We start from the raw sequence: 16,180 nt of genomic DNA, 5'->3' as shown, positions 1-16,180 counted from the left end.
CTGCGGACCAAGAGGTAAATCTCTGGGGTCTCTAAATTTTGCTGTGCCAGAGGGTATTAACMCTGCTGGCCAGCCCTGTGTTCCTCATCTGTGATGCGAGGAGGAGCAGTCAGATCCCACACTCTCTGCAGACGGACACCTACTGAAATGCTGCAGAGCTCAGCATGGTCTTTACCGGCTGATTCACTTCTTACTGGCTTTACTCAAGATGTTGTCCAGAGCGTCCTAAAGAAATAGATGGGCATGAGGAACCTGATCTCAGGTTCCAGGAGGTTTCTAGCTCAATCCCAAATATTTCTGACACCATCTACAGAGCAGACACACTCTGGGGAGGGGAGGGTGGAAAGAGCTTTGCAGGCACAGAGCTGGTGGCCTCTGGCAGCTCCCAGGCTGGGAACCACCAGCACTTTGCTCCTCTGCAGCAGCTGGATGGTCTTAAAAGATGCCTSTCATTTTCAGGAGAAGAAGTTCGACAGTACTTAACTGGACCGCGGGGTCCACCAGGACCTCCTGGACCAGGGGCAGATGGCGTGTCCTTGTTGCTGGATTATGATGAATTGACCAAACGGGTTATCAGCTACTTGACAAGTAAGGATCGTTATTAGTGTGTGTTTCCCTCTATATCCTTGGCAGCTGATGAGAAAGCTCGAGTGGGAGGTGAAAGCTCCTCTCTACATGTTCTGAGCAAATCCATAGGAACAGAGGCCTCCTCAGAGGGCCTCTGAGAAGCATGAGGGAGGGCAGGATGCCCTGTGGCCAAGATACCATCCAAGGACTTTAGAAATGCATCCTTAGTTTGCTAMACATTGATCCTGGGGACATCACCTTACCCCTCTTGGCTGTCCTGCAGGGTCTCCTTTAATAGTCAGGGGAGAGAGGAATCAACACCTTCAGGTGCCTTTATCCCACCTCCTGCACCTGTGGCCAGGGTGTATCTCTGCAGAATAGCTCATTTTTGCCCAGTGTTTGTCAAGACAACTCAGACAAGGAACCCTTCCACCTCTGAAGTTACTTGAAATAACTTCCATCTCTCTTTCCATCCGTGGAATGACAGTAGAACAGGTAAGAACCTGGGCAGAGAAGACTCTGGAGCATCCCCAACAGCAGAGCTCRGGGGCTTAATCCTGGTAACTGCAGATACCTACTTTACTGCAGGTGCCTGCTTGCCCATCTGCAAGTGCTCTTGTGTTAGAATTAGCCAGGCAAGTTTGAACCCCAGCGGGAGCAGGGGGCTCTGCCCACGGGCACCGTCCCCAGCCACGCGGCTCGTGCGGTGACACGGCCGGGGCGGTGACGCCGCGCTCSGGTCTGTTTGGATTTGCAGGCTCTGGGATGAGCATTGGGCTCCCCGGCCCGCCGGGCCCCCCGGGGACACCTGGGCTGTCCTACAGCGAGCTGAGCGCCTACCTGCGAGGTGAGTGGCTGTCACCTCCCCTGCCCCGGCCCTTCAGCAGCCCCACGGAGCCGCTCGCCCGCGGCCGCTCCTGCCCGGCAGCTCAGCGGGCGCCGCGGCCCCACACACAGCCCCTTCCCTCCGCCTCTCCCCACACGCAGCCCTCCAGAGACGCCGCTGATGCCTCTGTCTTGGGCCCTGGGGCTCTGTGGTAGCCTGTGTGTAGCCACAGGTGGCTGCCGGCAGCTTCTGCCACCGCGGCACAGTGTACAGGAGCTTCTGAYGGTGCTTTTTTAAAAGCACATTCCCCTTTTGGGGAGTTCTCTGGCTTCCACATGCAAGATCTCCCTGCAGGGCGGGGAGGTGCACCAGGAAGGCTGCACTGCAGGATGCTGGGGCAGGGGGGAGAGGGACAGGTGCCTTTCACGTCACCTGCAGCGTCAGAGGAGGGACGTGGGGCTGTGGGGTTTGTGCGACTCTTCTCCCATCATCTCTTGCAGACTCTGAATTCAGTGGCCTTGTTGGGCCCCCTGGGCCTCCCGGGCCCCAGGGACCTCCAGGGATCCCTGGATCGGCTGGCATCTCTCTGGAAGACCTCCGTGCTCACCTGCAAAGTAAGGCACTGCTGTTGCCTCTGCTAGGGGGACAGTGCAGGCTTGCCGAGACAGGGAGGCTCCGGTTAGCTCCTGGGAGATGTGACTGGCCAGTGGGAATAGAGTTGCTTAAAGAATAACAAAAATCTCATTGCTTTCAGTGGGAAGTGGGTTGGAATTTGGGGTTGGACTGTTAAACTCTCTGGATACCCAGGTGTGTGCACTTTGCAYGTCCTCTCACTGTCAGAAGATCATGTGTTCTCTCTCCCTCTTCAAAGGTCTGGGATACTCTTCCCTCTCTGGAATCCAGGGTCCCCCTGGCCCCCCAGGTCCCCCAGGCCCTCCAGGCTTCTCAGGAACCGGTCTGCTGTCCTATGCTGACATCACTCACAGCGACGAGTTCAGGAGCGAGCTCATCCAGTACCTGAAGAGTAAGGGGCGGCCGGGTCCCTGCGCGGGGCCGGGCTGCACTTCACGTCTTGCTCGGGGGGACGAGTGCTCGGGGAAGGATGGGGAGAATGGGGGTGCTGGTGGGGCTGGCGGGCTGTGCTGGGCTGCAGCCGCCCCATGGGTGTCACTGCCCAGCCTTGGGAGTCCGGCCACCCCTGCAGCCCATTCGTTGCCTTCTGTGTTCTGCAGGTGATGAAGTTCGAAGCTACATCTCAGGGCCTCCTGGGCCCCCTGGGCCACAGGGACCCCCAGGACCCAAAGGGGACAGTGGCTTGGCAGCAGGGTCCATGTCTGCGTACCGAGAGTGGCTGGATTCCGAGTCGCGCCGAGGATCCTTTGGGCCTGGGGGAGCCCAGGGCGGGTCCATGGACACGAGCAGCTCCTACAGCAGCTCCCGGAGCAGTGTGTCATCCTACAGCTCCTCTGCCGGCAGCGAGGGCTCCTTCGGCGCCGCCCTGGGCAGCGAGGGCTCCCACAGCAGCTCCAGGGGCTCCGAGGGCTCCTTGGATGGGCTGCTGGGCGCGGAAGAGGCGCACAGGAGAGCAYTGGGTTCCAGCAGGTCCTACAGCGACTCCTTCTCTGGCCCCCTGGATTACAACGAGCTGGCCCTGCGCGTGTCGGAGAGCCTGCAGAGTGAGTGCGACCTGCTCGTCCTGCCAGGCCCGGGCTTCCCTCTCCAGCCCGCCCGGCATCGGTCTCCTCATTTCATCACTGCCTGGTGTCGGTCTCTTCATTTCTCTCACCTGCAGCCTCTCATCCCATCTTCCAGATGCACCTTGTGCAGAGCTCTTCTCAAACCTTTTATTTGTGCTTAATTCCTCAGGCCGAGGTATCCTTCAAGACCTGATGTCCTACAATGCACAGGGGCCCCCCGGGCCTCCTGGCCCTCCTGGTCCCCCTGGAATCAGCAGAGTCTTTGCATCCTATGGCAATGTCACCGAGGACCTCATGGACTTCTTCAGAAGTAAGTGACAGGCACGAGCTCTTCCATCCCTTCCAGGGGAGATGCRGTCTCATTATCAGGCAGGACAGCAGGTTTTTCCACTAATTCTATAGGAAGCTGCTCCCAGGCCTTACAGMCTGCTCTGCTCACAGCTCCTGTGCCCTGTTTTCCCTCAGCTGGACTGGCACAGCTAGAGGGGKACAGGGTCACCCACCCTCTCCTCAAGCTCCTGCCCGACCCCCTTGAGTGTGGGCCAGCTCCAGCCCCTGCAGAGATCACAAACTGCCCCTGRGATCCTGTGGGGACCCAGCTCGTTTTGAAAGCAGAAGCCTCTGTCAGCTCCCATCTAACCTAAAGAAATGCCCTCCAGTTCCGTGCTTCTCCAGGGAGCTCAGAGCCCTTTGCCAGGGCCGTGTCCCACTCACGTGGCCTCTTCTTCCTTTTCCTTCCAGCCCATGGCACCATCCAGGGGCCGCCTGGTGCGAAGGGGGAGAGGGGCCCGCCCGGYCCCAAAGGTGAGGCAGCCTCGCGGTCCCCTCGCTCGCGCCCGGGAGCAGCCGGGGCTCCCGCAGCAGCAGCAGCGGCCGCAGGGATCGCTGTGGGCCCCGGCTGCTCCTGTGTCCCAGCCCCGCGGCTCCGCAGCCAGCGGCAYCCCCGGGAGCGCTGGTCCTGGCTGCTCCTCAGCCTGGCCTGTTCCTAGGCCGCGGYCCCTGCGCTCCCACACAGACCTGGTTTTCTCCTTCCTCCAGGTGACCCGGGACCAATGGGCCCTCCAGGCCGCCACGGACACAGGGGCCCAAGAGGAGAGAAAGGAGAGAAAGGTAGGAGAACTGTTCATCCCCCACAGCAACTTGGGGGGCTGCCAGGAAAGGGAGCTTTCCCAGCTGCCAGCCCTGGCTCTGGGGTTGCTGGCAAACACGCAGTCCTTGTTTGTGTTAAAAAACAAAAAGACAAGTTCATGTTCAGGTAACCCTCCTTTTGATGTCCTCGGCCCTAGGTGAGCAAGCGTACGTTGGCAGAAGAAGAAGACGAAGCGTCGGTGTCTAAGGCCAGAGGCGGCTCCGCTCGCCCCCAGCCCCGCGGCGCGTCAGCGTCTCACTGCTAAACCCTGCTGTCCCGCAGCCACCCGCTTGGCGCTGGTAGTTGAGTGTTMGTGCTGGGCACGGGCTGCTCCCCACACGGCAGCGCGGCGCGACTGGCGCTCGCTCCTCCTGCTCGTGCTTGGCACAGTGCCCAGCACGGCCGGGCCGCTGCGGCACGGCCCTCACTCGCCATGTCCCGTCGGCCCAGGCCCCTTGTAGCGTCCCCRGCTCTGTAAAAACTGCTTGGAGCAACCCCTGCACGCGCCGCCCGCCCCGCCAGCCGTGCGGGCAGTGGGTGCGCAGTCGGCAGGAGCGGCCTGGCCTGGCACGACAGACCCCAGGAGGGCCTGGGCTGCAGCTCCTGCCCTGCGGCCACCGCCTGAAGCCATCTCCTCTCCCGCCCCCCGGGGTAGGAGGGCAGCGCTGGTGGCAGTGGGCAGCCCTGCGAGGGGACTCACTGCACTGGGGTACCCAAAGGTACCCATGGGGTGGCCCCTGGGGAGCCCCCAGCCCAGCCCTGCCCCAGGTGCCATGGGAAGAAGCTCCGAGCCCCAGCTGGGTTCTGCCTGTCCCAGGGCTGCCGCGCAGGGCTGATCCCTGCCCCTGCTTGGGGACGCACCTGGGAMAGCAGCTCCCTGCCTGCTGCTCCCCTGGCTGCGGGAGCCGCCTCCAGCCCCTCTTGTCTCGCTGCTCCCCAGCCTCYGCTCGCGGGGCTCCCACATGGCACCCAGGGCGCAGCCGGGCAGCGCCGGCCTCGCAGCTCCTGCTGTCACAGGAACCAAAGCACTTTTGTTAAACAGTTAATTGACTTTGAAAACTATTTTTTATAGTTGCTCGTTTTTAAACACTGAAAGAAAAATGACTTTAATGCTAACACCCCAATTAAAGTGTGTTTTCACCCAGCGCTCRCCTGATCCCTGGGCCGGTGCCAGGCACCAGGGGCTGCTGCAGGGGCAGGGAGACGCCTGCCGCCCGCAGGGAGCGGCTCTGGGGCCTCTCTTGCCTGGGCACTGTCCTCCCTGCTCTAATGGAGAAAACACTCCCTGAATCTGAGTTTCTCAATGGCGTAAAGTGGTGAGGGAAGAAAGAGCCCACCCCGCCAGCAGGTGGGCGAGGGCCGAGCAGCCCCGCGGCCGCGGCAGAGGCGCTTGGTGCCCGCCTGAGCGCTGCAGCCTGAGCCCCGCGTGCCACCCGCCTGCCCTTGCTGCAGACAGACCTGCGGCTCGACCAGCGTCCCGGCCCCTCGGCAAGTGCTGGGGCCACCTCAGCGTTCCGCAAACAAGAGCATGGTTCAGCTCAGCAAACCCATTTTATTGTATTTACAGCAAAATTACAGTATTCTACAGCAAGCCATGAAATGAAATTAAAAAAAAAAAAAAAAAGCCCCCAAAATTCACTGCCATGAGCTGCTTGTGCACTGCTCTGTGCCCAGTTGTGTGTCCCTGTCAGTTCTGGTTCCTTTGTGGGAGGAGAGTGGCGTGGCCTGCAGCCCCCCCAGAACATCCCCCGTGTTGTGCAGACCCGAGAGGGGGCAGCGCCCGGCGCCGGCTCGCGGACGAGCAGCCTCGCGGCAGCAGACGCGGCTGCCAGCGTTGGGTTTCTGCGTCCCCTTCCATGTTCTGCTGTTTTATCCCCACCCTTTTAGACTGGGTGGTTTATGATCAGTGTGGAAGCAGCCTTACCTGGATTGGTATATGCAGGAAGTTGTGAAAAATAAAAGCATTTTTGGCCAAACTACTCCCTTCTCCTTTTGGTACAGCAGAATTATGCAAGTCCTTATTCATTAGCTGGTTTTGAGCAAATCCTCATGGTGATCAAAGACCTTGTGCTCTCCCTCCGGCTCTGCTGACCGCCCGCCCGCCTGCCTCAAGTCGGGGAGCTACAAAATAAAGCACGAAGAGCCACAAATTTTTTCCATGCYGCCTGTGGGAGAGGTGAGAGGCAGACGGAGAACAGCTGAAGGGAGTCACAGGGTAATTTATCTCAAATAAGAGACCAATTAAATAAATTTAACTCAAATTTATCTCAAATAAATTTAACACTTTTATGTAGCAAAGTGTCCTTGAAATAACCTGCAAGATGGATACTGGAGAATTAAATGTCGTATGTGACTTGCTATCRTAAAATGCATTTTTATTCAGTGACCCGAGGAAGACAGACAGGCTGCTGCCCTGCTTGGTTCTGTCYAGGCTCTGGCTTAGCCAAGGGGCCACCTTTCCTATTTATTTACTTACTTATAGAAAACCAAAACCAAYACCAGTATCAGAGGTGTAATGAAGAAAGACCCTTTGACCACAAGGATCACTTTTTAACAGCCAGCCCTCTGCTAGACCATACAATAAACTTAACTGTAGGGTGCTACTACCTTAAAAGATGCTCTGAAAAACAGGATGCAATTTGGGGTCAATATGAACTGTAAAATGACATGAAAAGCCCCAGATGAAAATGCCACCAGTCCTGGCCCTGCGCAGCCAACCGGCCTGGTGAGCGGCTGCATCCCTGCCTCCCTGAGCCTGTGCTGGGACAGCCCGACACGTACCGAAGGAAAACCGTTCATCCTAGAGGATGCATCTAGCCAGGAACGAGAGCAGCAGCACACGCAGTTCTCTGGACCCTACCCACACATCCTTTCACACTGCACATATTCTCCCATATATTCATCACCGAAAGCCAAGGATTTGGAAAGAACCAACCGATTCCACGTGCATTACTGGAAGCAGGGAGGAAGGAGGCGGCTGGACCAGCTCCCCCTGTCCCAGCCCACAGCCCCTTCCCTGTGGAGCTGCGTCGCAGGCAGCAGGAAGAACCGGGGTCTCTCTGCCCTGCCACCTCCCAGCCACCTGCAACACTGCAGTGGCAGCAGAGGACAAGATCCTGCAAACACGTGAGCTCTAGTAACCCTGGGCTGCAGCAACCTCCGCTGCTCCTGCTGCACGAGACGCTGAACCCAGAGAGCCGATTCGGGCTCTCCCCAGGGGCCAAGGACCAGCCGAGGTCTGGCTGCGTCAGCGGGGAGCAGCTCTGAGCGCCCAGGGGAAGCGCGGGGCGCTCCGCGCCGACACCGCGTGCCCTCCTCCTCCAGTGCTTAGGACGAGGAGAGCACCAAYGAGGGCAAACCGAGGCTCGGGAAGGGCTCCTGGGGGGCAGGCAGGAAAAATGAGTCTGCCCCCCGGCAGTTAGTACCACAGCTAAGGGCCGTATGTGTAACTGCCTTTGAGATGGGGYCTGTTGCATTTCTTAACAGGATCAGCAACAGCAGGAGCAGAGAGATCAGATTTTGYGTCTCAGCAGATCTCTTCGAAGTCTACGTGAGCCTAAACTCGGCTGGATAGAACTGAGACAGCAGCGCAGGCCTCTCGTTCCGGCGCTTTAAGCCCCGTGGTGTCAGTCCAAAGGCGCAAGCTCCCGTGCCAGTCCCTGCTGCCCAGAAAAYGCATTTTCACACCAGGTACCAGCTCTCAGCGCCGCTCGCGAGGCTGCAACTGCTTCACAGGGCGCCTCGAGTCCAAACACTCCCTAAGGCTTCAGCTGCTTCCTTCGATCCCCCCTTCCTCAGAGAGTTCACTGATTTATTTGTACAGTTACAGTGAGATCAAGTACAGAGGTTTCCTGTGAAAACGATGAAATTCAAATAATAGATTTAAAAGATTTACATAGAGGCAAGCGGTACATTAATGTATATTAGCAAATTATCACCCAAACCACCAAGAGTATAAAATGCAGATAACATCTTTCCCAGAGAATGTAATGTGCATGAGAGAAGAAAGAATTCAAGACMGGGAAATTTGCCTGCCACGGTGACTCCCTAGATAAATCACTGAGCTTATTTTGTATGAAATTTAAAATAAACTCTGTTCAATACAGAGGTAAGGATTATTTCAATGTTATTTTAGTATTAGTCAATTTAAAATGGCCTAGCTTAAAAAGTAACCCTGGGGTTACTTTTTAAAAAAGTCCTTCGTAACCTTTAAAAAAGTCCTTCCTACTTTTTAAAAACGTCCTTCGAGGACGTTTTTCTCCCTACCAAATAAGCAGTTTAAACAACTTTGCATTCAGCAACAGGAAACATTCTAGAGATATGGTATGTGAGTTTACAACAGTACACATTACATAATCATATAATAAAATGCCAGAAATTAAGGCTAGCTATGAAAGTAATTATGCTTATCAAAAAGCTACAAAATTTAAATCAAAACATGCATTTTCCAATTATTCCTACTGTACTGTACTGTAATTGTAAGCGTCTTCCTTAAGAAGGYAGAAGTTCAACATCCAAGGATTTGAGCATCCAAGATTTCAACCCAATCCGATGAAAGTCCTATGTTATTACGAGTTCGTTCCCATGCATCAACACTGTTSCCATGAAATGAACATCATACAGTGTCCACCAGCCTCACATTTAATGCAAGCTAACAAAACAGAAAACGTTTACAGTTGATACCCAGGGCGGCCAGAAAGAGAGAGGCCGCCAAGGACAGAGAGCAGAGACTATTTTACAGGTTTAACTTTGGCAGACCAAAGCCCAGCCCCAAACCCTGCCTTGATATGACTCAATTCTAACCGTCCAAAGGAGGGCACTAAAAGGGAACTAATACAGTTACATTTCCCTACCAGCTACATGAGAAACATTTCCGATTTTTTTCCACTGCAGATCAGTCAGGTAAATAACTTATTATACATCTATGAACTCGAAAAATAAAAACTGTATATGTTAGTACGTAGCAAAACAAAAGCAAAAAACCCAGCTTCGTAGTTTGTCTATATATTTAACTTAAATCTTTCTATAAAATAAAATGACTAAAAAACAAAACAAAACTAACACTTCTAATTGAATCAGACTTCAGGCATGGTTATTTATAAATATTACCATCCACCTCCACTTTGCTGAGGAGCTTAAATGAACAGGCTTTGGTAAGAACCAAAAGATGCCTCTACCTATTCCAGGTAAAGCTGGAGAAACCACGTGCATTTTGCACACTGTGTTGTAAAAAATACATTCTACAGTTTTCCCATTTGTAGAACTAACCACCTGTAGTAGCTAAGGAAAACAACAAACTGTGCATTTCAACGTTAGCATTCTTTTCACCTTTACATATTTTAGTGCAAAATATTTTAGGGTGAGGACTTATGACAAAAATGGCAGTAGCAGCAAGAATTATTTTGTTTTGTACAGTAACAACAATGTTAAGGAGGTTTTCTGTAATGACAAAACACTATCTTGTTGCCAAAAGTAGCATATCTAAGTGTTTCAGGCACTGTATTAATTAAACTAGCACCCCATTTCATTATGGAATTAATGGACAAAATATGCAATGGAGATCTGCTCAGTTTAATTTATGCCAGAGGTTTCTGTTGGTTTGAAGAAGTTGTAAAGGCTTTTGTTGTTACCAATCAAATGTACGGGCTAATTTTTTGGATATTCGGCGTGTTCTGAGTAATTAGCTTCAGTCCTTGTCCTGCAGACMCTGCTCAACCTTACAACACTTAAACCTCTGAGGGCAGCTGCATTATGGAATTCTGTTGTGGAGAAATCAGACATGTGAAAACACGGTAGTGGAACGAGTATTACACCATTTTGACGTTCACATGAGGAACCTTTCTCTTTTTTTGTGACCACAAACATTATATTATTTTAGGCTTACTTACTTGAAGCCAAACCCAAAGATAATTTACTGAGTCTTAGATTAAAAAAATCCACTTATTCTTGAAACATCTGAAGGACATCATCACATTTCCATTACACACCAGGGTCCGTTCTCCTTTTTTGTTTTCTTCCATTCAGAGGAAAAGGGAAAAACTGACAGTGACAGTGATTGTCTCCACTGGAAACAAGGAGCGCTGCGGTCCTTTGATGCACGGTGCAGATTATATCGGGTTAGCTGATGAGGATGGAGAATCCCAAACATGACAAAGCTACAGCAGTTCCCAGAGTTACGACCCGGTGGAGTGAAGGCTGGGGATGGGATAGAATTTGGAAATCCGACTTTGTGTTGAAGGATTAAGGCATTCAGATTCTCCAGTCATTTTAAAGAAAACTTCCTGCTCTTGCAGTTTTCTGGCAAATTCCTCTTCCAAAGTCTAAAAGTAAAGATCAGATCACCACAGGAATTTAGTACAAGAAACCTATGAAACTTCTGACATTGTCTGATAGAGAATCATAACTTCACACAGCATGATTAAGAAGATCCACCTAGCAATTACCAAATTTCTAAGACAATGGATACCCGGCAAGCTAAGAAATCTCCTGCCTATAGATCTACCTTTAAATGGTGTGAAAACCTGGTATTTTCCATTTTAAAAATGAAATTATTAAAGAAATCTTCTATTGTTATTTAGCACTCAGAATTTGTGTGATATCCTAATGACTTCTTAAATATATTTCTAAAAGCCATCGCTGCCTCCAGGTAAGTAGTTTAACATGCACCTCTTCCCTGTAAGAGGGAACACATTACAAGACAGATCACACACAAGCCTTTCTTGTTCACATGCCTCTCGCCCAGCTGTTGTGTACATTTCGTATCTTTTCAAACAATAAACTGTGACTTTTTTTTTGTGGTGGCTGAAGTCTCCTCCTATGTCATATTTTTTGTATTGTCCAATCTATGGTTGTCCAGTTTGCAAGAACTGATGTTTCATAAACTGCTGCAATTTACCTTTTTTCGTGGTCTCAGTTTCTCTCTCCATTCCTTCAGCTCTTGGCTGTGCTCTTCATCTAGTTCTTTTAGCTTCTGAGTCTCGTGTTCAACCAGTAGATGGCATTTTTCATTCTTAAAACAGGATAAAAATAATCCTTAAGTAAAACTAATTCAGATTAGACAACTCCGTATTTGTGCAGTGGCATATGCTGTCCTAATTCTTTTTAATTAGCTTACTCTGTGTAAATAGTGACGTGAATAATTACAAGATAAAAGTATGCTACTGAGGCTGCATTACCAAAAGCTGATCCTTCCATCAGAACCAATTGAGAGAGATAAATAAATACTGAAGTACCAATGAGAGTGGCTGACAGCCATACTCGATACTGCCTGGGCTTCACTGCCTAATTGCACTACTCAAGGTCATGTAGTATTTCTGCTTTGCTTTCTATAGGCACTTTGTGTAATTTATTAAAATCTATTAAATTAAAAAGGGGAGCACGTGAAGTATCTCAACTSTTGGTGCCAAGGAACTCAGACTGGCAAATTGAGGGAGGACAGCAAAAGCGCTTGCAGAAGCAGCCTCAGACCCACCCTACAAAAAGAAAAAAGGATAATCAAGGCATGCATTGATGCCAAATTCCACCCAGTAAGATAACTATGCATCTGCCAAATATTAATAGGAACTTCAAAGCATTATGGCAAGATACAGTTAAGCATTTGGCAGGAACAAATCTTGAATTTTTAAGTGCAGTTGGCAGTGRTAGTTGCCAATACCCATGAGCTTGTTTCTAGAGCTCAAAACCCAGCTGTGCCTGATGCATAGTCTGAAAACCCAGGAAGGAAAATGAATGAAAGGACTTGGTTAGTCCTGAGTGCAGCGAGGGGCCAAAATGTTCTCAGCAAAATTAGGGTGGCCCTAATCTGATCAGTTTTACTTGCAATGAGAGCCTTGCAGCAAGTCCTGCTGTACGTGGGGGGTTGCTGAAACAGACCTGCAGCCCAGGCACACACTGGGTTCCCAAGGGCAGCAGTGCAGAACCAGCTCCACTGGCTCCAAGCAACTGCAAGATTCCTCTGGACAGAGGCTATCAGCAGGTGAGCATGTAATGCTTTACATTGCATCATACGTAAAAATGTAAAATGATTCTATGTAAAATCATTTCCCACAAATTCTTCTAAGCTTAGGAATTAAGGGTATGCTTCAAATTTTCAAAAATCTACGTGAATAGATAAAAATGAAGGAAAAATATTTCTGCTTGGCCTGTGTTTCTTCCCATTGAATGTTCATGTTATACAATCTATTTTTAACCTGTAATTGGTGCAGCTCTCGGATGTTTGCTTCACATTGCAACTGAAGGTCCCGCATTTGATTTTCGTGTTTCTGATGCTGAGCCAGTCTCTCATTTTTTTGTCTCTTTTCTTCTTGAATAGCAAACTAGGAAAGAAAAGATTATTTATATTGTACCTCTAGAGACAACGTTTTGCATTTGAATCAAAGAACTGTACAGAACAGAATGAACATATACAGCATAATCAAAGAGAATAATCTTAAATAATCTTGGTGTTTTCTTTCCTTTTTTTTTTAAAAAAACTTCTTCACAGGAAATTGCSTTCACATTTGCCTGTCACTCCATTTCTCTCTAATCCTTCCTTAAAACATACTGTGCTGTGTGCCCCAGAAAGGGATCCAGCACTCCAGAGATGGCCTTACCAGCTTTGAGGAGCAATCACTGAGCAGACAACAAGAATTCCCTCCCTCCATGTGCTGCCCATGCTCCTCCTAACTCAGCTCAGGAACTGTTGGCCTCGCTGGCCACGAGGCCGTGTTGCTGACCCAAACTCAACTTGTCCACCACGACACCTCTTCTGCAGAGCTGCTCTCCAGCTGCTGGTTGCCCAGCCTGCACTGCTTATTCTTCCCCAGGTGCAGGGCTCTGCATTCCCTGTACTGCATTTAATGAATGAGATTCCTGCTGGCCCATTTCTCCAGCCTTGAGGTTCCTCTGAATAACAGCACAAGCTTCTGGCTTAAGAACTACTCCTACCAGTTCTGAATCATCTACAAACTTGTTGAGGATGCATTCTGCCTCATGATCACGTTTACATCACATTATTTCCACTAGTAACTGTTGTTATTAATCACCTGCTTAATTTTTTCACGATCTTGGTCTGGAGAAGCTAACGAGTTGATTCTTAAGCTTTTCTTAAACATGGCCATTCGAGTCTTCGCTTCACTTCGCTGGATTTTAGGCAGCCGTGCTCTTTCCTGAGTTTGCTTGTTCTTTAACTCCTCAATAAGTCGTTGGTTATATCTTTGCATTTGCTCTGTCTCCTAAAATATTAACAACATAGAAACATTATAGAGTATCTGTTGGAACATCCAGACCTCATTTCATTGACAAGTATGTTGTTGGAATCCATTTTTTTCTCAGCAGAAATCAGATCCAGGCTCAGTGATAGGCAGTTGAATTAATCTACTCAGTGTATTTTATAAAAAAAAAAAAACTTATACAAATGTAAGTACTGTTTTCTGGACTTTAATATGCTCTAGGTCTCAGGAGACAGTTTTCAGCTACTCATTCCAATAAGCCAACCCAGGTCATCATTCTGTTCATTTAATTCCAGAGTAATTTACTAAGGAGTTGATTTTTTTAACTAAAACCCCGAACTCTGTTGGTTACTAAATAATAGAAGAATAGAATAATAGAATAATAGAATAATAGAATTTTACCCCTCTCCTCCAAAAAAAAATTTAAGAGGAAATACAATCATTTCACTTATGCACTTCTAGAAGTCTAGAAGCTCAAGAACAGAAGCCAGATGAATACATGATTTTTATAAGAGACAACTTTATTATCTTACCGCTGTGATCTCCTTCTGTTTCTCATTATTTACTGCCTTTATTTCTTGTCTCTGATTTATGTGCTTTTTTGTTAGACATCTAACCTTTCTGTGTCCATAATATAACAGGGTGAACTAACAAACACACTAAATACGCTGAACACTACCAGATCATTAAATTCAGAAGATTAAGATTTAGACAGAACATGCACAGCATGAAAATACCTGCATAGCCCTTGCCTAGGCAAGCAAGCAGCTACCAGTAGAGATTCTGAGACTACTTGATATCTATGTATAGATATTTATAAAACTACAATGAAAACTCACCAGAGATTACAATATACAAAGGCAAGTGTTAAAGTCAGCACCAACCTTTTCATGCCGCTTRAGCAGCTGGTGTCTCTGCATGAAATACTGATCTTTGAGCTGCTGCTTGAGGAGCTGATGCTTCTCTTGCAAGTGCCGCTCCTCCAGCTCCCAGATTGCAGCTTCACGAGCTGCAGAAAGAGGAAGGCTYGTTCAGAATGTACAATACAACAGCTTTTAATCTACACACAAGTGCATGGCCTTCAAGTGCAGTAAAAATGGCCTTCAAGTGCATTTTAAGAACAATGCTATTCCATAATATATATATTACTAAAATGTTTTGTTTAATCCTGAAGACATTTGATTTCATAAATTTAAGACAGACATTACTTCACTAAAATACAAATCAAAAAATTAGGTTTTAAGAAGAATCCAATGCTGGATACCTCTCATGAGCTGCTGCTTGTTGTTGAGACAATCTCGTTCAATGGTGGCTAGTTCTGTCTTCTGTTGCTGAATAATTTTCTTTAGAGATGCATCCAGTTCTTGTTGCTGCTTCTGCACAAATTCCTGCTCCTGTTAAATAGCAATGGAAATAAGTGAAATCGTGTTCTTCTAATCACATTACATTTTAATGAGATTCTCAGTTCTCCCAGTGTTTAACTGTATATGAAAACAAATACATTTTTAAGTTAATTTGAGTATTTAACATGTCTCAGCTATGAAGTTATACTGCATATCTTGTATTTTCCACACAAACAGTTAAGTAAAATAATATTTAATATTTCAGAAATAAGACCACAGGCAACAAGCTATCCAATAATCAGCAACTTATTTTGCCTCTTGCCTCTCAAAACAAGCTGCAGTTTCTAACCTAGTAAGAGTACTCAGTAAAAAGTTGATCTCATCATGTTGAGATTACGTATTCAAAGATATAAAAAAATCAAAAATATTTATGACTCTTTTGCTTTCAATTATGAAGTAAAGTCTATTTATTTACATAGTTGTTTCTCAAGTTTGTCTCGGGTGCTGGGTGCTTTCTCCTGTCAYGAACACAAGGACACCGAGGCTGGGAGTTCTGCGAGTTGGCTCCAAAGGCCAAAGCAAAGGCTTTTGCAGGAACTGCTTCCTGCAGGATGAGCTGGGCCAGAGCTGAGCGGGTTCTCTGCAAAGGGCACTGCCCCAGCACTGACCATGGCTTCTCCTCAGTGGGTTCATCAGGGCACTGCACGTGGCCCTAGGAAGTGGGCAGTGCTAATAAGGGTCCCCTCCTGTTCCCTCCCACCGAGGCAGCTCTGCTGCCTTTTTCCTCCTTGCAAGTCTCCCTCTCTCTCTCTCTCTCTCTCACACACACACACACACACACACACACACACACACAAAATAACCATAATCACAAGCATGCCAGCATGCACACGCACACTGCAGGAACAAGAAATTAAAGCATTTCATTCTACCATGACATAGGGGGAAGTAGTCAGCAGAAAGGATGATGGTGGTGGTGTTCTGTCAGAGCCAAGCAGGCAGCTACAGCCTTTTCTACTACACATAATGAAATGAAGTTAAAAATGGTCTGCTGCAAGTGAGATGGTAGGAAGCAGGAACACAGGGCTGGGCTATGGGAAATCAGTGGAGTCTCCCAAGCTATGCCTTTTTTTTTCTTTTTAAAAGATTCCATACTCTCACTAAAAGAGCCAACAGCAACATAAGGATTAGATGCTCATTAAAAGCACTTTTATTATGACCAGGAGAATCATTATTTTCATCTTCACAGAAAGTCGCTGAATAATAGATGAGACTCATCTCTCTCAGTGGGCAGCAGGGTAATATTTAGACAGCAACAGAAAACTGGAGGTACAATAAACTGCTGCAGAGTCCAGGCAGCAGCAGCATGGAGGCTGCAAACAGGCCTGGAGGGGCAGGTCTGAAAACAA

At 48.8% G+C, this 16,180-nt stretch overlaps 2 protein-coding genes across 3 annotated transcripts in view; one reads left to right on the top strand and one right to left on the bottom strand.

Annotated features, from left to right (window-relative positions):
* COL17A1 (collagen type XVII alpha 1 chain) overlaps positions 1–4,426 on the top strand; it is a 32,955-nt gene extending 28,529 nt beyond the window's left edge. Inside the window, exons 48-56 of the mRNA XM_026050708.1 lie at positions 460–588; positions 1,325–1,414; positions 1,894–2,007; positions 2,265–2,417; positions 2,626–3,069; positions 3,260–3,400; positions 3,832–3,894; positions 4,129–4,200; positions 4,377–4,426. Coding sequence (XP_025906493.1) covers positions 460–588; positions 1,325–1,414; positions 1,894–2,007; positions 2,265–2,417; positions 2,626–3,069; positions 3,260–3,400; positions 3,832–3,894; positions 4,129–4,200; positions 4,377–4,426 — 1,256 coding nt within the window. The remainder of the gene's footprint in view (positions 1–459; positions 589–1,324; positions 1,415–1,893; positions 2,008–2,264; positions 2,418–2,625; positions 3,070–3,259; positions 3,401–3,831; positions 3,895–4,128; positions 4,201–4,376) is intronic.
* Positions 4,427–8,879: 4,453 nt separating this feature from the next.
* SLK (STE20 like kinase) overlaps positions 8,880–16,180 on the bottom strand; it is a 43,755-nt gene continuing 36,454 nt past the window's right edge. For both annotated transcript variants that reach the window (XM_026050544.1, XM_026050545.1), the window contains exons 13-18: positions 14,693–14,822; positions 14,313–14,437; positions 13,243–13,431; positions 12,409–12,534; positions 11,115–11,228; positions 8,880–10,539 (exon numbers count right to left, since the gene is read on the bottom strand). In XM_026050544.1, the coding sequence (XP_025906329.1) occupies positions 10,393–10,539; positions 11,115–11,228; positions 12,409–12,534; positions 13,243–13,431; positions 14,313–14,437; positions 14,693–14,822 (831 nt within the window). In that variant the 3' untranslated portion in view covers positions 8,880–10,392. The remainder of the gene's footprint in view (positions 10,540–11,114; positions 11,229–12,408; positions 12,535–13,242; positions 13,432–14,312; positions 14,438–14,692; positions 14,823–16,180) is intronic.

This window comes from Nothoprocta perdicaria, unplaced genomic scaffold (assembly GCF_003342845.1).
Source record: "Nothoprocta perdicaria isolate Ctin4 unplaced genomic scaffold, notPer1 scaffold_7, whole genome shotgun sequence".
NCBI lineage: Eukaryota > Metazoa > Chordata > Aves > Tinamiformes > Tinamidae > Nothoprocta > Nothoprocta perdicaria.
The sequence above is the reverse complement of the archived record's forward strand: the minus strand, read 5'-3'. Positions and strand labels throughout refer to the sequence as shown.